At 47.5% G+C, this 21064-nt stretch overlaps 5 protein-coding genes across 5 annotated transcripts; 4 read left to right on the top strand and 1 right to left on the bottom strand.

The window, feature by feature from the left end:
• Nucleotides 1-420: 420 nt before the first annotated feature.
• Nucleotides 421-3223, bottom strand: TREMEDRAFT_40410 (uncharacterized protein). The gene is made up of 5 exons (XM_007006656.1): nt 3172-3223; nt 2764-3058; nt 1845-2638; nt 982-1762; nt 421-831 (listed from the first exon to the last, which is right to left on the bottom strand). The coding sequence occupies exons 2-5, from the start codon at nt 2964-2966 to the stop codon at nt 609-611; spliced, it is 2001 nt and encodes a 666-aa protein (XP_007006718.1). The 5' UTR covers nt 2967-3058; nt 3172-3223; the 3' UTR covers nt 421-608.
• Nucleotides 3224-4355: 1132 nt separating this feature from the next.
• TREMEDRAFT_64455 (uncharacterized protein) lies at nt 4356-4946 on the top strand (the record flags this gene model as incomplete). The annotated part of the gene is made up of 1 exon (XM_007006734.1): nt 4356-4946. One exon carries the CDS (start codon nt 4356-4358, stop codon nt 4944-4946), a length of 591 nt encoding a protein of 196 aa, XP_007006796.1.
• A 643-nt stretch (nt 4947-5589) lies between these two features.
• TREMEDRAFT_64454 (uncharacterized protein) lies at nt 5590-6630 on the top strand (the record flags this gene model as incomplete). Its single annotated transcript, XM_007006733.1, has 1 exon — nt 5590-6630. The coding sequence occupies one exon, from the start codon at nt 5590-5592 to the stop codon at nt 6628-6630; it is 1041 nt and encodes a 346-aa protein (XP_007006795.1).
• An 828-nt stretch (nt 6631-7458) lies between these two features.
• Nucleotides 7459-9726, top strand: TREMEDRAFT_64453 (uncharacterized protein; the record flags this gene model as incomplete). The annotated part of the gene is made up of 3 exons (XM_007006732.1): nt 7459-7570; nt 7742-7979; nt 8451-9726. The coding sequence occupies 3 exons, from the start codon at nt 7459-7461 to the stop codon at nt 9724-9726; spliced, it is 1626 nt and encodes a 541-aa protein (XP_007006794.1).
• Nucleotides 9727-17423: 7697 nt separating this feature from the next.
• On the top strand, nt 17424-18976 carry TREMEDRAFT_33656 (uncharacterized protein; the record flags this gene model as incomplete). The annotated part of the gene is made up of 2 exons (XM_007006605.1): nt 17424-17766; nt 17805-18976. Coding segments are annotated over 2 exons (1515 nt in total), but the record flags the coding sequence as incomplete, so codon positions are not given.
• Between the last annotated feature and the right edge of the window lie 2088 nt (nt 18977-21064).

The raw sequence follows: 21064 nt of genomic DNA, 5'->3' as shown, positions 1-21064 counted from the left end.
AACGTCCAAAGGTAATCCTCCAAACAAAACTTGAAACCCTCCCGCTGTAGACCCGGAGAAAGTTGAACGTTGAGGTGCGAACGGGTTCGAATAGACGAATGACATTTCGTCTATAAGTCTATGAGTTGGTATGAGGAGATGGGTGGCGTAGGTGGAGAGCTGCAGTTACTAAAAGGTGAAGAAGTTTGGGCAAGAAGGAGAAACGCGAGCAAGGGGATATAAGGGCGGGATCAAATTTCTGAAGTTTGTCGCCTGCCAAGTGTAGTCATTTAGGCGATGCCTAACTGAGGCATGAAGCATGCAGCATGAGGGAAAAACCTTGATCGTACCGTGATGTTATACAACTACTGCAATTCTGTGTGAATAATTTTGAGGAAGAGTATCTTGAAATTGACGGATAAGTAAACAAAGAATAAACAGTAGAGAGACATAGTGCATAGCTTCGCCCACGTATACACAACTTCACTTCACTCCACTCTTCGTTTGGTATCCCCAAGGTGTCTCGTCTCTGAGTGGTCACGACTCGCTTACTCGTTCCCTCCCAACATTCCCTACCACACCACACTTCCAGAGACTAAGAGAACGCGAGTGTCAAACAAATCGACACTCTACTCCTTCTTTACCTCGGCCTCTCCATCCGTCCCACCAACAGTGACCTCTTGAACGTCGCCGTCCGCATGTCCACCCTCTTTGCCCCATTCCTCGAGCACCTTGAGAGCTTCATCTACCTTTTCCAATAGCGCCGGAGGGGATTCGATCAGATGAAGCAGCTCAGAATTGTCCATCTCGAGTAACATACCGGTAATCTTACCAGCGAGTTCGGGCTGGGTTCTGATCGTCAGCTTCTTTCCATAGGCCGATAGCCTTCCGAGTCGTGAGTCAAATGTATGCAACAAGATAAATGGAATGGGAAAGGCTCATACGAGGTCAGAGGGAGAAAGCATGAGTCACAGAAGCAGACAGGCACGAGAAAACACTCACGCTCCAATAAGCGGGTACAACGCCTCACCCAACATCTGCTTCTGTTCCGCCAAAGGAGCCCTCGCCAAAGCCTGAGCGCTGAGCTTGTTCTGCTGAGGCTGAACTTGATCGTATCCAGGTCTGGCCATGGGCATCTGACGAGGCATCGACCCCGGCAGACCAGAGCTGTAGCCGACGGGCGAAGGACCACCGTTGATCCTTCCCTGTGCGGGAGCGGGAGCGGAAGTAGGGGGTCTGGCAGAGATACCTCCGGGACCGGGACGGACGGGGTAGTTGGGTGGAATAGCGTAAGGCATCTGTTGAGGTGGCATACCGTATGGCATGGGAGGCATACCCATACCAGGTTGATTCATCGGGGCCGGAGGGTATCTGGGACGCTGTTGCATCATCTGAGGGTTGTAACCCATCATAGGACGCATGGGCATCATGCCCGGTTGGCCATATCCTGGCATGGGAGGATAACCGTACATCGGTTGATTCATGTATCCCTGGGGCATTCCACCAGGAGCGTACGGGACCCTTTGGTTGGTACGTTGCGCGATCTGAGATTCGAGAGCTTGACGACGGGCTTCTCGGCGTTGAGCGAGAGCGACGTAAAGAGGTTTGCTACCGATCATCTTGCCATTCATCTCAGAGACGGCCTTGGTGGCTTCTTCAGGGGAAGAATAACAGACGAAACCGAAGTTTCGAGAGACACCACGTTCGTCTTTCATGACTTTACAAGAGGTGATGGTACCGAAAGAATCAAATTCGGCGCGGAGACGGTCGTCATCCCATTCATCTATCTGGTCAGCTTTGACCAGGATTCGAAAGCGAAAAGTGTAGTAAAAAACAGAGGTGCAGCGAGGTAAAGGGCAGCTCACCATCAAGATTCTTAACGTAAAGATTAACACCAGCGCTCTTGGCATCAAACTCCTGCCTCTTCTCCTCGATAGTCTTTCGAAGCTCGGTGTCACGCTCCACCCTCTTTTGCGCCCTTCCCGCCCAAAGCTTCTGACCATTGACCTCTTTGTCGTTGAGCTCGTCAACAGCTTTCTCTGCAGCTTCATGAGAAACGTAATTGACAAATCCGAACCCCTTGCTTTTACCTTCTTCATCCAAAGACAACGCAATAGAAACGGTCTCACCGAACTTGCTGACGAGATCTTCAAATTCTTTTTCGGTAACGGAAAGGTCGACGTTCTTGACAAAGACATTGGTGAAATGAGCACGTTGTTCTTCGGCTTTACTCTGACGTTCTTTCTTACCGATGTGATGACCGACAAATACTTTTTTGTCGTTGAGCATCATACCGTCAACACCTTTGATAGCTGCATCAGCGGCTTCGCCAGTTTGGTAGTGTACAAAAGCGAAACCACGAGATTTTCCATCCTCGTCCACACCGACTTTGCAAGAGAGGATTTCACCAAAAGCGGCGAATGTGTCATGAAGAGCTTTGTTGTCGATCGATTCATCGAGGTTCTTGATGAAAATGTTTCCTTGACCAGTTTTACGAAGAGCGGGATCACGTTGAGACCACATGATACGGCATGGACGACCTTTGATGGCGGAATAGTTGAGGTGTTCAAGTGCACGTTCACCATCGGCGGCATTGAGATAGTTCACATAGGCGTAACCGAGAGAACGACGCGTTACGGCATCACGACAAACGCGAATTCTTTCATGTCAGTGAGATCCTTTCATCGTCTGAGATTTGAAGCCGCTAGCCGCTCTTCTCCTTTCTACGAAACTCGATAGGAGAAGTGACGGCGAGAAGGGGTGATGTGAGATTGAGGGACTCACGACGCGACGGGACCGATGATATTGAATATTTCAAACAACATGGCTTCAGTGACACTAGGGTCGAGCTCTCCGACATAGAGAGACGCGCCCGTGCCACCTGGACCTGCCTGGGTGGAAGAAGGTGGCGAGATGGCACCGACGTTGGAAGGCGGAGCGGTAGTCATTTGAGAAGAGGGAGGGGTCTGTTCAGGAGTAGCTGCCATTTTGTTAGGATTTTTGGGATGATACTGAGGTCGTTTGGGATCGTCCACGTAGTAAAAGTTGACTGAAGTGCGTTTACGTGGGTTTTCTGAAGCTACGTGTCAGTGAGGTTTCTCACGGATGAGGACAGAGCAAGACGCGTCAGGAGAGTGGACGTCCTTATACAGGATGGTAGTAAAGTGATAGAAATGGTGAAAGCAGACATACCTACGACTATGCTCTCTTTTCCTTTCGACGTCAAAAAGTTTTTTGAAAAAAAGCTGAGAAGAAGAGAGGAGGGTGGAAAACATAAGCGGAGAGCGGGCGGAGAATTCGAAACGCCGTTGGGGGAAGCAATGTGGCGTTTCTGCTCCCCTTCCTTTCCCAAGTCGTCGATCGTCGAACCAACTAACGTACTTACTTAGATGAATCTCAACATACTCTCGGCATCATCAGTCTTGTTCACCGCTATATGTCTTGCAGCATGCAGCATGTGTGGATCAGGCATTTTCGGACCACCTCTTACATTCGAAGGCCGATCGGTCGGTCTCACCAGCTCACGTCACATTCGATATATGAATAATGCCTAGCGTCTAGTGCAAGCCTTCAAAGCCGACCATAGCAAAACATCGCAAGAGATTTGAACCTCAAAATTGTCATGTAAAGATGTCACGCAAGGGTTGGACATAGAGAACGGTGAGTACGCCGAAGGTGATCGGGAGGATCACCTGCCATGTGTCCAGTGCACCCCCTGCCAACCCATCACGCCCGGTTTATACCTCTGCAGCCCGCTGGCCGCTGTAGATTTCTTGACTCACTATTTGATCATTGTGAGAGTTACGATTTCATAGAGTTGACTGGCTCTCACACCTTGTACATCAAAGTTTATTACCAGATAAGTGACTTATCCCTGTCCTCTCCTCTGGGCCGACCATGAAAAAGCTGTGAACCATACAATCTCCGACTGAATTGTTCACCTCTCCTCTTGTCCACACTTTCCTGCTGATCATGTAGAGTCGACTCATCCATACTTCCCTCTCGTCCACCTTCCTCGACTATGCGAACCGCGACGAATCGTCCATTCTACTACTTTCTCCCTGCTCTTTCCCCCGTCTACACCGCCTCGCCGATTGCGAAAACCTCACATTCTTCGAGGTCCGATTATTCACTTCCTCCTCCTTTACGTCTAACCTCCACTGATCTGGACAAAGTGAGAAAAGCGCCAAATCATCCATTCTTCCACCATCCTCTTTACTTCTCTTCTCTATCACGAGAAAGCGATGCAATCCATATGTATAGATATAACGAACACATCTGAATGTTTCCCCAGACCTCACAACCAAACTTATCGCCTCTCTTCAACCCCACGGACCATCTCATTTGGCTTACAACAGGTTCAGTGACTTGTTACCATGGATATCATTCCTCTCATTGAGAGCGACACCTCCAAGCCCTCACAGGATTCGAGCAATGAGCCCTGGTCAAGCGGCGATGCCTCTATAAGTGCAGATTCGTTCATGATTGACCCTTCTCAGACGATCTTACTGACTGGACAAATGAATATAGCATCTGTGGCCTCTTTGCCTGTTTCCATTGGAGCGCATGGATCCACATCGACTTCGGCCCCTGCATCTAAGTGGCCTAATGCGCCTACTGCAAAACGAGGTGGTCCACCGGAAGGAGGTAAAGCCTTGTCGTCCACGAGGACTCGAAATCAAAGCCATCCGTACAAGCAAAACTCAGCAACATCCTCTCAACAGTCTTCCTCGGCCCGTTCGGGAAAGAAGAGCACTGGAACTTTCATCCGTAGAAGGTTGGCGAATGCGCGAAACGATCAAGACCTCTCAATCGTGGCAGATTTGTTGCGCCTCGCGCCCTCTTCCTCTTCTGGCAAAGTCGGCCACGGATCCACGGATGCCACGGCCCACGAAAAGAATGCAGGTACGGTCCAAGAAGACGAAACACCGTCAGCTCCGCCAACGACTACACAATCGGGTATCTGATGGAAAGATGTAGTGGTCGTTATACGAGATATAGGATTGATAGGGAGACGATGAAGAATTCGGTTTTGCTTCCTGTGCTGGCTGCACATGACACCACAGTACTCATTGACGCAGAATAAGGATGCAATCAACCACGTTACACGTGGTCGCGGTTGGAGGGGATGCATCGTGACTTACCTAAGAGACTCGAGGGTTGCCTCGCGGAGTTTCTCGGGATTCCACAGAAGTGACATGTGGTGGCGGTACGATTAACAACATTCCTACCAGATTTGCCACCCGCAGCCATCCATCCCCTCTTCCCCTCATCCACCTCCACGACTGCGCTCAAACCATACTCGTCCACTTCCTTCCGCGCAGCTGTTGAACCACCAGCGATACTACTACTAACAGCTGTAATATGTACCAATATTCAAGAAGAGGCACAGATATTGATAATTGAGCTTTCCGTAGTAATTGCAAATTCACATCAAAAGACTCGTCACCCCCGCTGCGTATTTGCCATTCCGCCGCGTCATCGTAGTCTACCTAATGAGCATATAAACCTGACTGTTCCCACCTAACCCGTACCAATCTCTCACTTTGCCACTCGTCCACTCACCGTATATATATACTCCGTGTAATCTTCTTACCGAATCGAAACATCATGTCGAAAGATACTGAAGGTTATGAACTTATCGACGATCAACCCGTTGAACAACTCGCCGAACAATTGGAAGACACTCGTCTTGTCACCCCTTATCCTGAGGAAGATCAAGTGTCGACTAGCGAGACTTCGTCCGAAAGGAGTGAAAGTGGTTCGGAGGTATGGGAAGATTGGAATCATGAGAAAGATGGTCCGTGGTGGGAAGGACATGGTGTACATCCTTGGACTTGGGGGAGACGTGGTATGAATTGGGGAAGAGGAGGTTTTGGAGGGTTCGGAAGAGTAGGAAGTGGATATCCGTTCTTCGGTCACAACTGTGGTCACCACGACTACCATCAAGGGGATAATCATGATCGTGACTATCATCACTTCGGTCCCGGATATCACGGATTTGGACCTGGGGGACATCATGGACATTATGGTCCACCTGGATCACCGCATCATCATAGTCCACTCGGTCCTCCTCCTCCTCCGGGTTTCTCGCCTCATCATGGACCTCCGAGTCACGATTACCACCCTCATCATCATCATCTTCGTCCTCACGGTCCACCTCCCTTCTTCGATCATCCTGGTATCCACCGTCGACACAGGCATGACTTCTCTCATCGAGCACGTCCTCCTTTCCCTCCGCTGTCTCATTTCCCTCCTCCCCATTTCCCAGGCCCGGAAGGTCACGACGAACCCTCTGGTCCTCCACACCATCATCGTGGTCCTCCGCCTCCTCATCCTCCGCCTGGTCCTCCTCCATTTCCCCCTCCTTCGCACCATCCCGAACCTTACAGACCACCCAACGAGGTGAAACGTCATAATCATAGACACAACCGACGACACCGTTCCCCTTCTCTCGAACGTCAGCGTCGTCATCATTCTCCAGACCATGATCAGCCTCGTTTTCACCGTCATCGTCATCCGCGTCAACAAACCTCTTCTCCGGAACCGGAACGACGTCGTCAACCAAGGAGAGAACATGAAGATACACCACCGTCTCCTAAAACCGGTCGAGGACATTGGGTCTGGATAGTGGATGAACCTGAGGCTTAGTCGTCTTGGTTATTCATCTCCCACACCCTTGACCGATACAATATTTGGGATGGACGATTCAGTTGGTTGATGAAGGAGCGACCGATGAAGAGGTGAAATAGAAGGAAGGAAAAGCGTGTCGCCACGGGAAGAAGGTGTCACTGGACCGCGGCATACCTCGTAACCCTTTAAAGTTTCGAAAAAAGGAAAATTTGCGAATGAGAGTTGGAAACACGATAGATGGAGTTTTTGGAAGGAGAGTTGATCACGCGACAGATGGGGATTATGGGGATACGATGTGAAACACCAAAAAAAATCAAGAAAATATAAAACCCACGGATGCAAATGTGCATCACCCACAGATCTAACTGATAAGTACTCATCTTATACCATGGTGTACTCGCCGAATCTCTTTGAGACTGACCAGTGGATACTAACGTCAGTCGCACCTCATCCCACTCGGCATGAACGAGGATACGGAAATTGTGATTCCCAAAATATACATATCTACTGACTTAATTCTCATAATTCAGATTTTTAACGCTAATACATAAGACGAAGACCATGTTCCGACCGAACAATTCTATATACAGGAAATGAAGAACGTGAGAAAATGAGATGTCCCAAATGGATAAATCTGAATTCTAGAATTCCTTTCCTTTCTTCCTCTTTCGGTGAAACGGACATTTGATCCCTCCAAGTTAAACACTCACGTAAACCTTGAGAACCATTATTCAATGTGGGAATAGGATAGATGAATAAGAAAAATATATTTAAGATTCAAGAATATTGACTCTTCTCATCTAGGTTGAACTTTTTCTTCATACCCAACTTAGAAAAGAGAATTAAATGGGCGTCGATACTAACGAGCTTGACGAAAGTGAACGAGGATCTCCTAGATCATCAATCCATCCAGATTCATCGTCTCTTTATGCGGCTGCGGATGACGAACATAGTCAACGTGAGTTTCTGGAACGAGACGATAGTATGAGTGAACGTGTTCATCAGTCGTCATGGATAGGGAAAGAAGGGGAGTCAGTCACCCGAAGGGATGGGGATCAGGGCAGTGAAACAACGAGACTCCCCCATTTTCTCGGTGAGGGTAGTAATAGTACAGTTGAATATATTCAAGGTGATTCAAGCCAAAGGGCAACAAGTAGACCTCATATCGGGTCAAACAGAAAAGTCGCGTTGATATTGGCCTACGCAACATATGGAAGTATGGTTCCCAAAACAGGGTCACTCATTCCATGCCAGTCAAAATCAAAGAACTATCTCACACCAACTGTACTGAACGGCATCATAGAGTTCGGAGAACCGCTGAAGGTCCGGATTGTCAAAGATGTCTTTATCAGTGTTGAAGAGAGTAAGTAAGTAGGAGTTCATCAGTTGAGCCGAGAATCATCGTTCATAGGACTTTCCTCGTTCAATGTATGTGTAGTACTGTACATATGTAGGTACATGACATGATAGTGATATAGGGGTTTACCGACTATCCTTGACTGAAAACAGTAGATTAGTATAACCATTGGATGTGAAAAGTGTGCGAAAACGATACTTGTTACCCGATTGAGACTACTCTACCACCACTAGCATAGATACGACGGCCGATAAAATCGGGAGTGAAAGAAGGCCGTGCATGGAGACGATGGCCGTTCGGTTGCTCCGCAACGTTTCAGTTGTCCCAAAGGGGAATGCAAAGGGATTCACAGGAGGAAGTACCCGTATAGCCCTCGGCCGATAGAAGAAAACAGCGCACGGAGAGGAGGAAGAGGAGAGATCGTTGTCCTTTCATCGGTCTAACGGGTTCGAGGACTTCTCAACCAGCCAACTCCAATCAGACATAGGAAGAACCATAGGAAGACTTACTCCACAACCTCTCTGACAGGGGAAGATCAGTATACAAGCAATCGCATATCCCTGGAACTTGGTCTTGACCACTCACCTCACAGGATGGACAATAGCCGCCGAAGTTCCGACGAAGAAGATGAAGTACCCAACCAGATGACTTCGTTTTTGGACATGAGCTCTCCTTCCTTTGAGAAGAATGATAGAGATCTAGTTGATCAAAATGAGGAAGGTAAATCGGAGGCACAGTCTCATTCTCAACCTGAGCAACCAACGCCTCCCTCCAATCCCAGTCTCGAAGACCTATTTGATGATCTTTTTGGAAAAACGTCATCGTGGGAGGGCGTTGGCAGAGAACCTCCAACCAAACTAACAGCACCAGGAATAGACTCTAATTTAAGCGGTGCCAATGTAGCGGGTAGCTCTAGTGCAATCGATGAACAAGTTCAAGCTACTTCTTTCGGGCGGTCAATACACACCGATCCTTCTCAATTCAATGCGGCCAAGACGTCCGCCGGTGCATCCACGCGTTCACAACGTTTACTTGGGCTTGTGAGACAGCAGTCTCGACGAGTTAAAAAAGGTGTTGAAAGTGCGAAAAGCCGTTTGAAGGGTAAACAGTCCGTGAAACCAGAATTGGAAGAAGTACATTTGACGGGTGCATCCACGTCAATTCTTCCTTCTTCTAATGATCATCGCTCTCAGGGTTCCTTGGGAGCACCTATTCCCCGTGGATCTGATGATACTACAGAGGTAAGACAAAGATCTTTACTCTCTGAGCCCCTTCTCTCTCAAGAAAGGCCCTTGAGTCCACCACTACTTGAAAGTCAGAGAGAGGAAACTGATGTGCAAACTTCAGGAGCCCAAAAATCAGATGTGCATCCTGGTACTCGTACTGCCTCAACAGATGACCAAGATGTGGACGATCCACGCCACGAGGTAAGAATAGTTCAACTTACACCCTCAAAGCAGAGTTTGAGTTTTCTCAGAGCCCCCCGTAGAGTCTCCGCTCGCGCACTCGTGCGCAGTCTGACACTGGCACCTCCTAATTTCCTATCTCGCTTGACAAGTGCTTTCCGCCTGTCAAGAGCTAGGCCGTCCTCTGTCATGCTTTTGCCACCATCGGATAGAAATATAAAAATCTCGACAACTCGACAATTACACACCGAAGGACATGATACAACAACTGCTAATACGGGACCATCCTCTCCCGTATCACCTACCGGTGCTATACCTCACCCCCTCGAACACTGGAATATCATATCATGAACACGTGCTGGCACTGAGGCATGCAGTACCAACAAAGGGTCCAAGGGTGAAGTCTCCCACCGCGGGTTAGACACTGTTACAGTAGGTACCGTACGGAAGACATGCCACTCCGAAGTGTCATGGGTCTGACCTTGCCGGACTGAAGATGTGTCACGGTCGTCGCTTCTTTTCCGCTACTGACCGACGGTCGACAAGCCTCGGCTAACTACCTTGTAGTGGGGCGTCGATGTCTCACTAGGACAGGGTGCTCGTCGGGGAACTACGGCTAACTTCGCCATAGTAATACGTCAAGTGGTAAATGATAAGGTGATCGTCAATGAGCTGCGGCTAACTTCGCCGTAGTGCGTCAAACTGCTCGTTGGTAGCTCTCCCTAACTAGATGGTTGTAGCTACTGAATATATATATCTCTTGCTACTGACAACAATCAAGGATCACTGAAGAAGTTCAGTGATCTGTAAACTATCTATACTCCCCTCTCTTCTCATAGAAGGTCCCTCAACTCTTGCACAGCCTCGCGCTCAGTCCTCCTCGCTCAACTTCACCGTTCCTCGCCATATCCCCGGTACCCTACTCCGCTCACTTCGACTAACTTCGCCTAACTTCCCTTGCTCTGCTCTCCCTTGGTCCCCTTCTCCTATCTTTGCTGTAGTTCTCCGCTAGGCGGGGTTATCGTGACAAATACCTTCTCGGTTCTCGTAACTTTGTCATAGTTGGTCTCAGTGGTTCAGGTGGTGGTTGGTGATGGGTAGTGGTTCAGGTGGTGGTTGGTGATTGATAGTGGTTCGGTGATGGTGAAAGGAGGGTCGGTGATGGTAGTTGTTAGGGATGTTACAACGTGGTTTGTGACAGCTCTCCTCCCGTACATCTTTCTCCTTTCCATTCCCCTTATTACTCAATCCAGACCCCGCCACTTCCACCTCCTCTCCCTGACCTTTGGCCTTCCCCTTCCTTTGTTTTGTAGCTGCCTCCATCTCCCTGGGCTCCTCCAAGACCCCCGGAGTAGTGAAATTGTGTGTTCCATGTTTGAGACTGTGGGTCCTGCTTGTTTGCACTTCACCGGGTGGACAAGAGTCCACAATTCCTCATTCTCCCGTTCCAACCATGAAATCTTTGTGCTCGCGGATTCTAACAATGATGTGACCTCTTTGAGTTGGTTGGTTATTGGTGTTGCACCAATTGCTTTACTGCTCGATAAGAGTCAGGGTTTTTGGATGTGATGGAGGGTAGTGTAGAGAGGGATGGACGAGATGGTGGAGGAGGGGTTGACGGGGTATTAACTTGACAAAGGATGACATTGGGATTGAATGGTTGTGTTAGGGACATGGCCGGAGATGTGCTCCTCCAGAGCTGCATGGTTCAAAACCCCTCTGTTGGACCCGGCCAGAAAACCATGCAGCTCCAGAGGGGTCCGGACATGGCCAGAGCATTCTCACTCTCCTGATCCCCAAGCTCTCCACATACATAAATCACAGCACAGATATCCTGTGGTACCATCTTCTGGACTCTTGGAGTCATGGTGGTCTGGCCCAACAACTAGAAATCTACAACACTGCAACAATCACTGTCACAAGACCAACTAACCAGCATTGGGACGATATAACAGTGCCCTTCGGAACAGTGATCTAAACCACTGCGACGAAAAGGCCTATCAACCGGCAATATCTACAATCGCCGGTCGCTGGCTAAATACCCAATCCATCCTAAACCGTGACCAAACCGTGACTAAACTTAACTGGGTAACAACATAACCTTCCTCATGTCACGACAACTCGTGACAATCACCTACAAAACATTATCATCAAAATTCCCCCTGATTCAAGACATTGGCTGACCTTCTTGCCAGATACAGCATGTGTTACGACCTGATTAACCAGCACCAGGCTATACACTGGCCATGCATGTGACATCTTATGCCACTGCCCTAAAAGGCACAAAATTGCAATCAGCCCTATGACTGTGATCCAGTTATAACCTGATGTCACGACTGAAGTTGCAGTGTTGTGACCGGAGCCCCTCCTTCAAGGGCCGTAGTCCCTTGAGGCCTTCAGGTTTAGTACCCAAAGCTATTATGGTTTGACAGCGCTTTGGGTTCAATTCTCAGAGGGAGAAACTTTTGAAGGCGGACCTCACCCACCACTGCCACATCCCACCAATGTGGCAGAGCAAATATGAGGCGCTCTGGGTAGGGATCAAACCTCCTACTGTTTGATTGTGATATTCTGTTGTGACCTGGTTAACCAGCACCAGGCCATACAATGGCCATTCATGTGACATCTTATGCCACTGCGCTAAAAGGCACAATATTGCAATTAGCCCTATGATTGCAATCCGGTTATAACCTGATGTCATGACTGAGGTTGCAGGGTCGTGACAGCATGTGATGATGAACAGCACTTTGATGGTAACCTCTTACACTTGTCTTAGTAGAGCAGTTTGCCCTTTGAAGTTACCAACACTGTCTTGTACGGCGTGGAGGATTTGTTATTGATGTTTCTCTGAATGGGAATGGCTAAAGGGGGTGTTCAGCTCCAGAGCGGTACATCTCTGCCTGGGAACAATCAGGTCTGTGCAGCTCTGGAGGTGCACATCTCTGGCCGTGTCCCGAACACTTGCAAGCCGGACTTCCTCCAACCTGTCTGAATATCTGGCTTGGACATTGCTTTTTCTTGTGCACTGACTAGTTCTGCTGTCCAGTTAGACTTTGCTACAGTCAGGTGTAAAAAGTCATGCAAATCAATTTCATAGTAATTTGGCTGGGAAATCATGATGTCTGACTTTGTAGACAGGTATTTTTCTCATTTCTCCAAATGGACTATACTTATCTTAATAGAGTATATACTCCCATCCAAGGAAAACAGTTTCATGTAGTTTAAAGCTCAATGCATGACTGAAATTTTCTCAGCATCACAGTTGAAAGATGATGCCCTTTCCACAAATTTGGCTGGAGAGCGGCTTTTTGATACCAAAATGGACTGTTTTCTAGACACTCTCATGATGATTTTTGATAGTACAACTCTTCAGCTAAAAACAGATTATGGTACAGGGTAGTTATACAAGCATTGTGATTGAATTTGAGCAGTGTAGGGGGGATATTGACTGAGAAATCACCAAGTCAATGTCATGCACGGATTCTCCCAGCCAAATTACTATGAAATTGTTTTGCATGACTTTTTACACCTGACTGTACCCGCTGTGAAGTGTGGCAAGCTGCAATGTCGGAATACTTTGCCAAGTGTTGTTTGAGAGGGCTGAAGATACCAGTGTCAAGAGGTTGTGTCATGTGAGATGAATGTGCCGGTAGGACCATGATGTCAATCACATGTTCAACACAATAGGCAATGAAGTCTGCTTTCACCTGGCTTCCGTGACCATCCAATATAAGGAGTTGGCAGGTGGTAGGATCTAAGGGAACTGTGAGGGGCTGAAAGTGGGACTGGAGCCAATGATACGCCAAGTCGCGGCTGGAATAACCACTGAGACTAGTCTTCCACTGCCATCCATCAATGTTTCGGTCTCTTGGGAGCCATCGAAGCTTGAAATCCCTCTTTCCCTTGAAGATTATGATAGGAGGAAGACCGGTTCCGGCAGCAGATACACATCCCAACGCCAATACCCACTCCTGTCTACCTTTCCGCTACTTTACAACTTTTGTCACGGACCTGTCCCTGGCTGACCTCAATAGATCAGAGACAGGTGGACTATAACTGTTTAGTTAGCTTGGACAACGACGGTTAGTATGTTGTCCGTAGACTCGTGATGTGGTCGGACGGCTAAAGTGACTTGCGAAGGATCCGGGCAGGTCGAGATGACGATAAGAGTGTGTGTGATGGTGTTGACAGGGGTGATGTTGATGAGGGATGTGTCGGATGTAAGTTGTTTGTCAAGAAGAGGTCTTTTACGAGTGGCAAATAATATATTGATCCTTGAAGAAGGATAGACTACAAGAAGACTATGACCAGTATTTATAGTTTTTAGTGAGCTCTTACTCGCAAATCGTCTCGCTCCATGTCTCGCTGATCTCACCAGAGATCTCACCTGTCTCGCCTTGCTTCTCGCTCTGTCTCGCCTGATATCTCGTCTATCCCACCTCAAGTCTTGCCTATCTCGCTTTACATCTCACCTATCTCGCCAGGTATCTCACCTATCTCGCCTGGTTTCTCACCTATCTCGCCTGGCATCTCACCTATCTCACCTATCTCGCCTGGTGATGTCCCTGAATTCTCAGGGTCCAAGGGGCACAACCCAAGGACTTGCAGGGTCGTGACAACTTTCCCCCTTAAACTTCATCCCTTGTCTGCTTCAGTCATCACTTGTGATGATAGAGTTGTTCCCATACTGTAAACAGTCTGATCCAGGTTGTAGATGTTCCGCAGAGAGTACTTATGTTCTGTCAATGATGGTTGACATCTCCTCAAGCCATGTTTTGATCAAGGTGTGTTCACATCTGCTAATTCGAGGAGCATCACTCTGTTGGGACCATGCAGTCTGGACCGTAGGGTGTCAATTCTTCAATTTATCGAGCCAATTTACACTAAGAGGTGTGACTGGAACATCACTAGGAATAGAGGACAATGAAAGAAGACTATGAGGGAGGTGACTGGCAAGTTCTTGGATGAGTCCAGGAGAGGGGGGATGTCCGGTTTGTGCTGAACTGTGGATGTAGTCAACAATACACATCTCCTCCTCTGGTGTGAGAGCCTGGAGATGCTGTTGTGACTCTTGATAGCTTGATCCATGACAGGAGACTTGATAGTGGAGTGTGGACTGTTTGACACCAAAGTCACAAGCAATCTTCCTCAGGCTGTTGAGTTTGGATGGGGACAGAGTTTGCTGTGACTGATACCTCTCCACTGCAGCCTTCAATGGATCCGTACAGGTCTGTATTGTGTTTGGATGAAAGGTATGAAAGAAGTAAACAACATGTTCTCAAACTTCAGGATGTGTCGGAGGTATGATCAACTTCCGGATGAGCCACCATAATAAAAAACACAATGACTAGGTTGCAGGTTGGGTGGAACTGTATGGAACTCTCGTAGAAATCTAGGAGTCTGTGCCGCAATGTGATGGATCATGTCTCCTCTGCAATCAATGTAGCCAAGAATGATATTGAAGGATTACTAAAGTTGGTACGTTGCTGATTGTACTATATACTATCTGCAAGTATCTGTGTCTCTGTCCCTCCAGCTGCAAGCGTCTATGTACATACTTGGACAGGTGAAAAACTGTTTTGAGCAAACCCAGTGGGGAAATTTCAAAAGGGAAAACCTGTCCCCAGCTACCTAATTGCAGCACTGACTCCAAATCCCACTCTTCTCTATCCTAATCCATCAAGTTTGATGGATCTGTTTTGAGTCCTTGTGACCCCGTAACATAAGAGACATCAATGACAGTTGCATAATAGTTGACATGCTATGATGACTATGTTCAAACACTTTATTTGTATGCAAACTATCACAGGCTTGATGCTTCATTGGCTTCTCAGGACCGACGGCCTATAACTTTGTGGGCTATGACTTTCAACAGTCTTGTTCTTTGAGATATGGGTAGGGGACACTAACTCCTGGGTGTAATAACTTTGTGCTTTACCAATTGCTATCACTAAGACGACAATCAGAGATTGTCAAAGATCTATGGGAACTTCGGCCCCTAAGTACTTCGTCCCTCCCCAACTTTGCCTACTCAGAACTTCGTTCAACCCAAAGCCCCGAGCTTCGTACCTTGTGAATTGTCCCCAACAAAGTTCGTACCTCCCCAACTATGTATCATCCTAACTTTATATCCTCCTGACTTCATATCCTCCTGACTTCATATCCTCCTAACTTTGTACATCCCTAACTTCCTACATGACTAACTTTGTGCTTGACGAAGTTAGTGTGCAAATACCCTTGTGGGTGTTGAAATCCATGAGAACGGGATTATTGATGGCAGAGTGATGTCCAAAGGAACATTGTTTCATGGGAAAAGGACAATGTCACTGTCACAAACTATGTCATAACATCCCTGACAACTACAATCACCAACCCTCCTTTCACCATCACCGAACCACTATCCATCACCAACCACCACCACCCCAAACCACTGAGACCAACTACGACAAAATTACGAGAAGCTAAGGATTATTAGTCACGGCAACCCCGCCTGGCGGAGAACTACGGTGAAGTTAGGAGAAGGATACCGAGGGATACAGAGTAGGGTGGAGGAAGTTAGACAAAGTACGGAAAAGTTAGGACATTGGGGTTATGGCAAGGTACAGCAACGTTGAGTGAAGAGGACTAAGCGTGAGGCTGTGCAGGAGTTGAGGGACATTCTATGAGAAGCAAGGAGAAGTATAGATAGTTTACAGATTGGTGAACTTCTTCAGCAATCCCTGATTGTTGTCAGTAGCAAGAGATATATTCAGTAGCTAGAGATATATTCAGTAGCTACAACCTTGGAGTTAAGGAGAGCTACCATTCAGCAGTTCAACACACCACGGCGAAGTCAGCCGCAGTTCATCGACAATACTCTTATTGTTTACCACCAACATACTACGGTGTAGTTATCTGTAGTTCCCCAACAAGTACCCTGTCTCAGTGAGATCACGACACCCCACAACAACATAGTTAGCCAAGGTTTGTCCACCGTCAGTCAGTGGAGAAGAAGAATCTATGTTTGTGACATGCTCCCATCATGAATGGTCTGTTACCATGCTTCAATGAAACTACTGAAGAAGCGTGGTTTGTTCATGAAGAGTTGACCCTCAGCAATCTGGGAGTGTTTGGTAATGATGATTGTATAGTGGGTGGAAAGAGGTCAGAAGAGATCAATGTCAAGAGGTTGAAGACAATGAGTTGAATGTGGTGAAAGAATGAGGAGGTCAATCCAAAGGGAATCATACCGGTTGATAAAGTCATAGTCGGTATGCCTTGAATGTCCATCTAAGATGAGTACTCGTCATCACGTGTTCCTCGGATGAACCACCTTCCCGGACAAAACTTTCCACTGTCATGCCACTCCTGAGTAAATACTTTCTTTCATACTACTTCATCATGGATGATCCTATTGCTCTGGCTTGCACATACAAAGATCAGCACACCTCCGAGAGTGTCACGGACGGGTAAATCCCCTCCATGACACGCAAAATACACGTCATAGTATGACTATGCTCAGTGAGAATCTACATATCAGTATGAAGATACATGTATTATCCATGATAATATATGATAATATGGTTATTCTCATTGAGAATATATAGGGATAGGTGAGAATACATGATAATACATGGGAATAGGTAGATTATCCATGAGAATATGTCTATCCTTGCTGAAGATACATGTATTACCACTGAGAATATCTGTATTCTCAGTCTTGGTGTGCAATGGAGGATATGGATCAAGGACGTATGTAGACTATATAAACAGCGCATCTACTTTGCGTTTGTCTTTCTTCTCAAGGATCAATATATTGTTTGCCACACACAATCTAGACCTCATTTTGCTTACCAACGTCTTCCCCTACATCACAACCTCTCTTATCGTCATCACAATACCCCTTATCACCATCTCGACTTGCCCGGATCCTTCGCAAGCCATCTTAGTCGTCTGACCACATCACAGGTTCACAGACTACATCTATATCGTCGTAGTCCCTGCCTAGTAAACCATTGCAGTCCTCCTGTCTCTGATCTCAGAGGTCTGTTAGGGACAGGGTGGTGACAGAGAGCTACCAAAAGGTAGTAGATCGTTTCAATATTGCAAGATCAACTCTATATGACCGACATCATGCAGGACATTTGCCTCACCCCATCAACGCACCTCGCCGTCTCACAGTGCAGCAAGAAGAACAGCTCATTCTCAAAATCAATGAGTATGCAAACCGCGGAACCCTCCTCACCCCTCGCCATGTGAGAAGGCTTGCTGAAGCTATTTGTGGTGAGCAGGTAGGCCTCAATTGGGTCTCCCACTTTGTTGATCAACATCGCCACACCTTGTCCTCTTGTTTCTTCACCTGCAAGGAGCTCAGACGTCTCAAAGCAGACAAGCCAGAGGTTCGAAAAGCGTGTTATAGTCTTTTAAGTACCTTGCACAATGATTTGCAGTTGCTTTCATGTTGCAGGTCAAAGCAGTTTACAATTCTGGTCTCTATCCCCGCTCCTGCATATTCAACATGGACGAGTCCCCTTTCACTCTCTCAGACACTCATAAGACTCGGCACATTGCTCCTCTAGATCATCCACAGAATGGTCAAGCTGCTCCCTCAGCAAATGAACACATCACCTCTGTGGCTTGTATTGGGATCAATTCTGCTCCTGTTCCTCCCCTTATCCTCTATCAAGGTACACATCTTCAAGAGAGTTGGACAGCAGTTAGAGAAGAAGACGTCCATCAAGTCGCTGGTGTCACTAATTCCGGGTGGAACAACAGTCATATGATGTTGGTTTGTCTTGAAGAGTCCTTTGACCGATACATGAAGGACCAAGCAAAGAATGGTCAGAGACGGCTCCTCTTTCTGGATGGAGTGGAACCACATGTCAAAGTTGAGTTTTTAGAAGCCTGCTGGGCTCGCAATATTGTCTGCATCACCTTCCCTGCTAACCTCAGCGATAAATTTCAGCCACTCAATGTCGATTTCTTTGGCAACATGAAGCGGGCATATGTTGAAAATATTCAAACGTTCATGGTTGGATCGTCCGTCACACATGTCAATAAAGGTTTATTCTGGGGCTGGCACCAGAAAGCGTGGAGGGCTACAGCAACTGCACGACAGATGCGAGGAGCATGGAGGAAGGCAGGACTTTGGCCCCTAGATCAGGAAATGATGCAAGCTTTGGATGAGGAAAAACCAACCACACCCCCTCCCCGAGACCGTCTAGAAGATCCCCTGACACCTTACAACATCCGCATCTTACGTGAGAATGATTGCCTTGTTCGACAAGGGAAGCTTAGCCCAACAAAAGCATTGCTGAGGTCGGAAAAGGCGCAGGAATGTTCACTTGCAGAGACAGCGTTACTCAGGATGGAGTTGGATGGAGAGCGGGAGACTAGGAAGTTGGACCAGGTAGCTAGGGGAAGTCGCAAGCGTCAGACGTATACAAACGGTCAGTTGTTTGACCCTCGGTACCAAGAAGAACATGCAGAGGAACTTGCGATCCGGAAAGCAGAGGAGGAAGAGGCAAAACAAAGAAAAAGAAATGCCGCACGGAAGAAACAACCTCAGAGGGAGCAAAACTTGGCTCGGGACTGCACCCCAGGTCCGTCTACCTCTGTGTGAAGTTGTTGGTCAAGATATTGACAGTGATCTATGTTATGCATGTTCTTAGCAATCATAAAGGTATCTTGAGAACGTCCGGGAAAGTGGTTCATCCGAAGAACACGTGATGACGAGTAGTCGTCATTGTTGACCCGGCCTGGCTTGTGTTGCTGGATGAAAGACGTCCTCCAGCCATCTAAGTCCTATCTCTTGCAAAGTCCATCCCTTCTCTGACACTGTGACCCGATATGTTCCTTCCTTTGATACTTCCAACATCCAGTCCTCTCCCACATCCATTCCCTGAAAGATAACGGCTGGATTGAGAGCAGTACCATTGGCACAAACGCAAGCAATGAGACTAACCCACTCTTGACTTCAATCCACCTGGGACAGTGGTCCCCCTTCCCTATTTGCCTCCTCCACTGGCACAACTCTGTGCTGCTTGTTTGGCCTTCCCATCATAAATCCCTTCTCCTCCATATTGTATACAGCAGTCAGCTCAATGTTAAGATCATCACACCTAGATTCCAACTGAACATCGTCAGCCGCTTCAAAGATAATGATGGGTGAATGTAGTAGACTCACCTAGTCAAAATAATCCTCCAACGCTGGCCTGTACTCTGCAGTATGATGGGAAGCCTCCATTCCTCCAATGACCATACACTTTACCCTCCCTTCACGCTTCTTGATGAACTTCCTACCCCAACTAGCACTTGGTCTGTGACTAATGATCTTGGCAGCCATGTTCCGGAGGATTGCTGGTGTTGGATAAAGGTGTATTTTGCCCAAGCTTTCCACATGCTCTAGTAGCACCTGTTCTTGGGCTTCTGTGAGAAGAGCCTGGTGGTCATTGGAGACAAGCTGAGATTGCAAGGAGGAATCATAGTTGCGCCAAAGGGTACGGCGATTGATCTGGTGTTGTTGAGCAATTTCCAAGAAGTTGGGGCGGTTTGGTCGGGTACTTTTGTGACAGTCTGCAAGTGTAGCAAGTAGAGCAGACTCTTTCATGGTTTTGAGTAGGATAATTTATGGGATGACGAAGAAAATGTAATAAGAACAGTTGACTGTGATGATGTTTGAAGGTGGTCAAAATGAGATACCGGCCAAGGTGTACATGAACCCTTACAGCATGCACATTCTAGCATGGCCTTTGTGCACAGATCGCCTTCATGGACGCATGTGGACAAGAGCTAGGGTGAGCTGGTGACACAGTTTGACAAAGGAAATATAACCTACTTTCAGTTGAGCCTCTAGGTGTCATACAGCACCTATGTGCCACTTGTCAAAGTGCTTTTGCGCAATCAGACACTTGAAACACATACCCCCGAATACCTCCACCTCCACCTCCACATGCTGGAACCTTCCACCATTGCCTCCACCTTTACCTCCACTTGCTTATCAAGCCTCCACACTCTGGAACATTCTGTGCCTGCCTCCACCTTCCCAACATAGTAACTCTGGCTGATTGGTGAGCAATCATCCATAGTCCGGAACATTCAGTGCCTGCCTCCACTTTCCAAAAGTAGTAATTCAGTCTGCTTGCTGAGCAATCTTTCCCATGTTTGCGCTTTCTAGTTTATTCCGTAGACATGTTGAGCAACCCGCTTGATGGGGATAAATACCCCCTCCAAACAGGTTGTTCCCCACCCATGGATCTTGTGTCAATGCAGTCAGTCCCAGCCTGACATCTTGCAGTCCCCTCAGTCCCCTCAGTCCCCTCAGTCCCTTGTCACCCTCTGTATACTCCTCAAGCTCTACGAGCCAGAGACAAGTATTGGGTTACAGCCCCATTCCAGTCACCTTGCCTACCCTCTGGGGATTGGACCCCGTCCGTGACACTAGGCCTGGTGTGTTCCGCCTCATGCCACACATTTGACAAAGCCCACATTCTACCACAGGCTGATTATATATGTTAGGTGCCTTACGGAAGACATGCCACTTTAAAGCTGCACAGGTCAGAATCATGACTCTCTGAAGAGTCACATCTTCTGGGTTATGCCGCTCAGAAGATTTGAAGTTTCTCAAACATCACTGGTCAAGACTGACTGTAGATGGAGCTTATGACACTTGAAAGCCATTAGAAGGAGACTTCAGCAAGAAATCTGGTGA

The sequence above is a fragment of the Tremella mesenterica genome (genome assembly GCF_000271645.1).
Source record: "Tremella mesenterica DSM 1558 unplaced genomic scaffold TREMEscaffold_11, whole genome shotgun sequence".
NCBI classification, from domain to species: Eukaryota; Fungi; Basidiomycota; class Tremellomycetes; order Tremellales; family Tremellaceae; genus Tremella; species Tremella mesenterica.
The sequence above is the reverse complement of the archived record's forward strand: the minus strand, read 5'-3'. Positions and strand labels throughout refer to the sequence as shown.

Excerpts from the sequence above, each read along its gene's own strand:
- TREMEDRAFT_40410 (XM_007006656.1), bottom strand. The coding sequence starts at position 2,966 with ATGGCAGCTACTCCTGAACAGACCCCTCCCTCTTCTCAAATGACTACC. Across the intron at positions 1,763-1,844 it reads TTACGTTAAGAATCTTGATG|ATGAATGGGATGACGACCGT; the intron begins GTGAGCTGCCCT and ends CTGACCAGATAG. Across the intron at positions 832-981 it reads TTGTACCCGCTTATTGGAGC|AACCCAGCCCGAACTCGCTG; the intron begins GTGAGTGTTTTC and ends GCTGACGATCAG.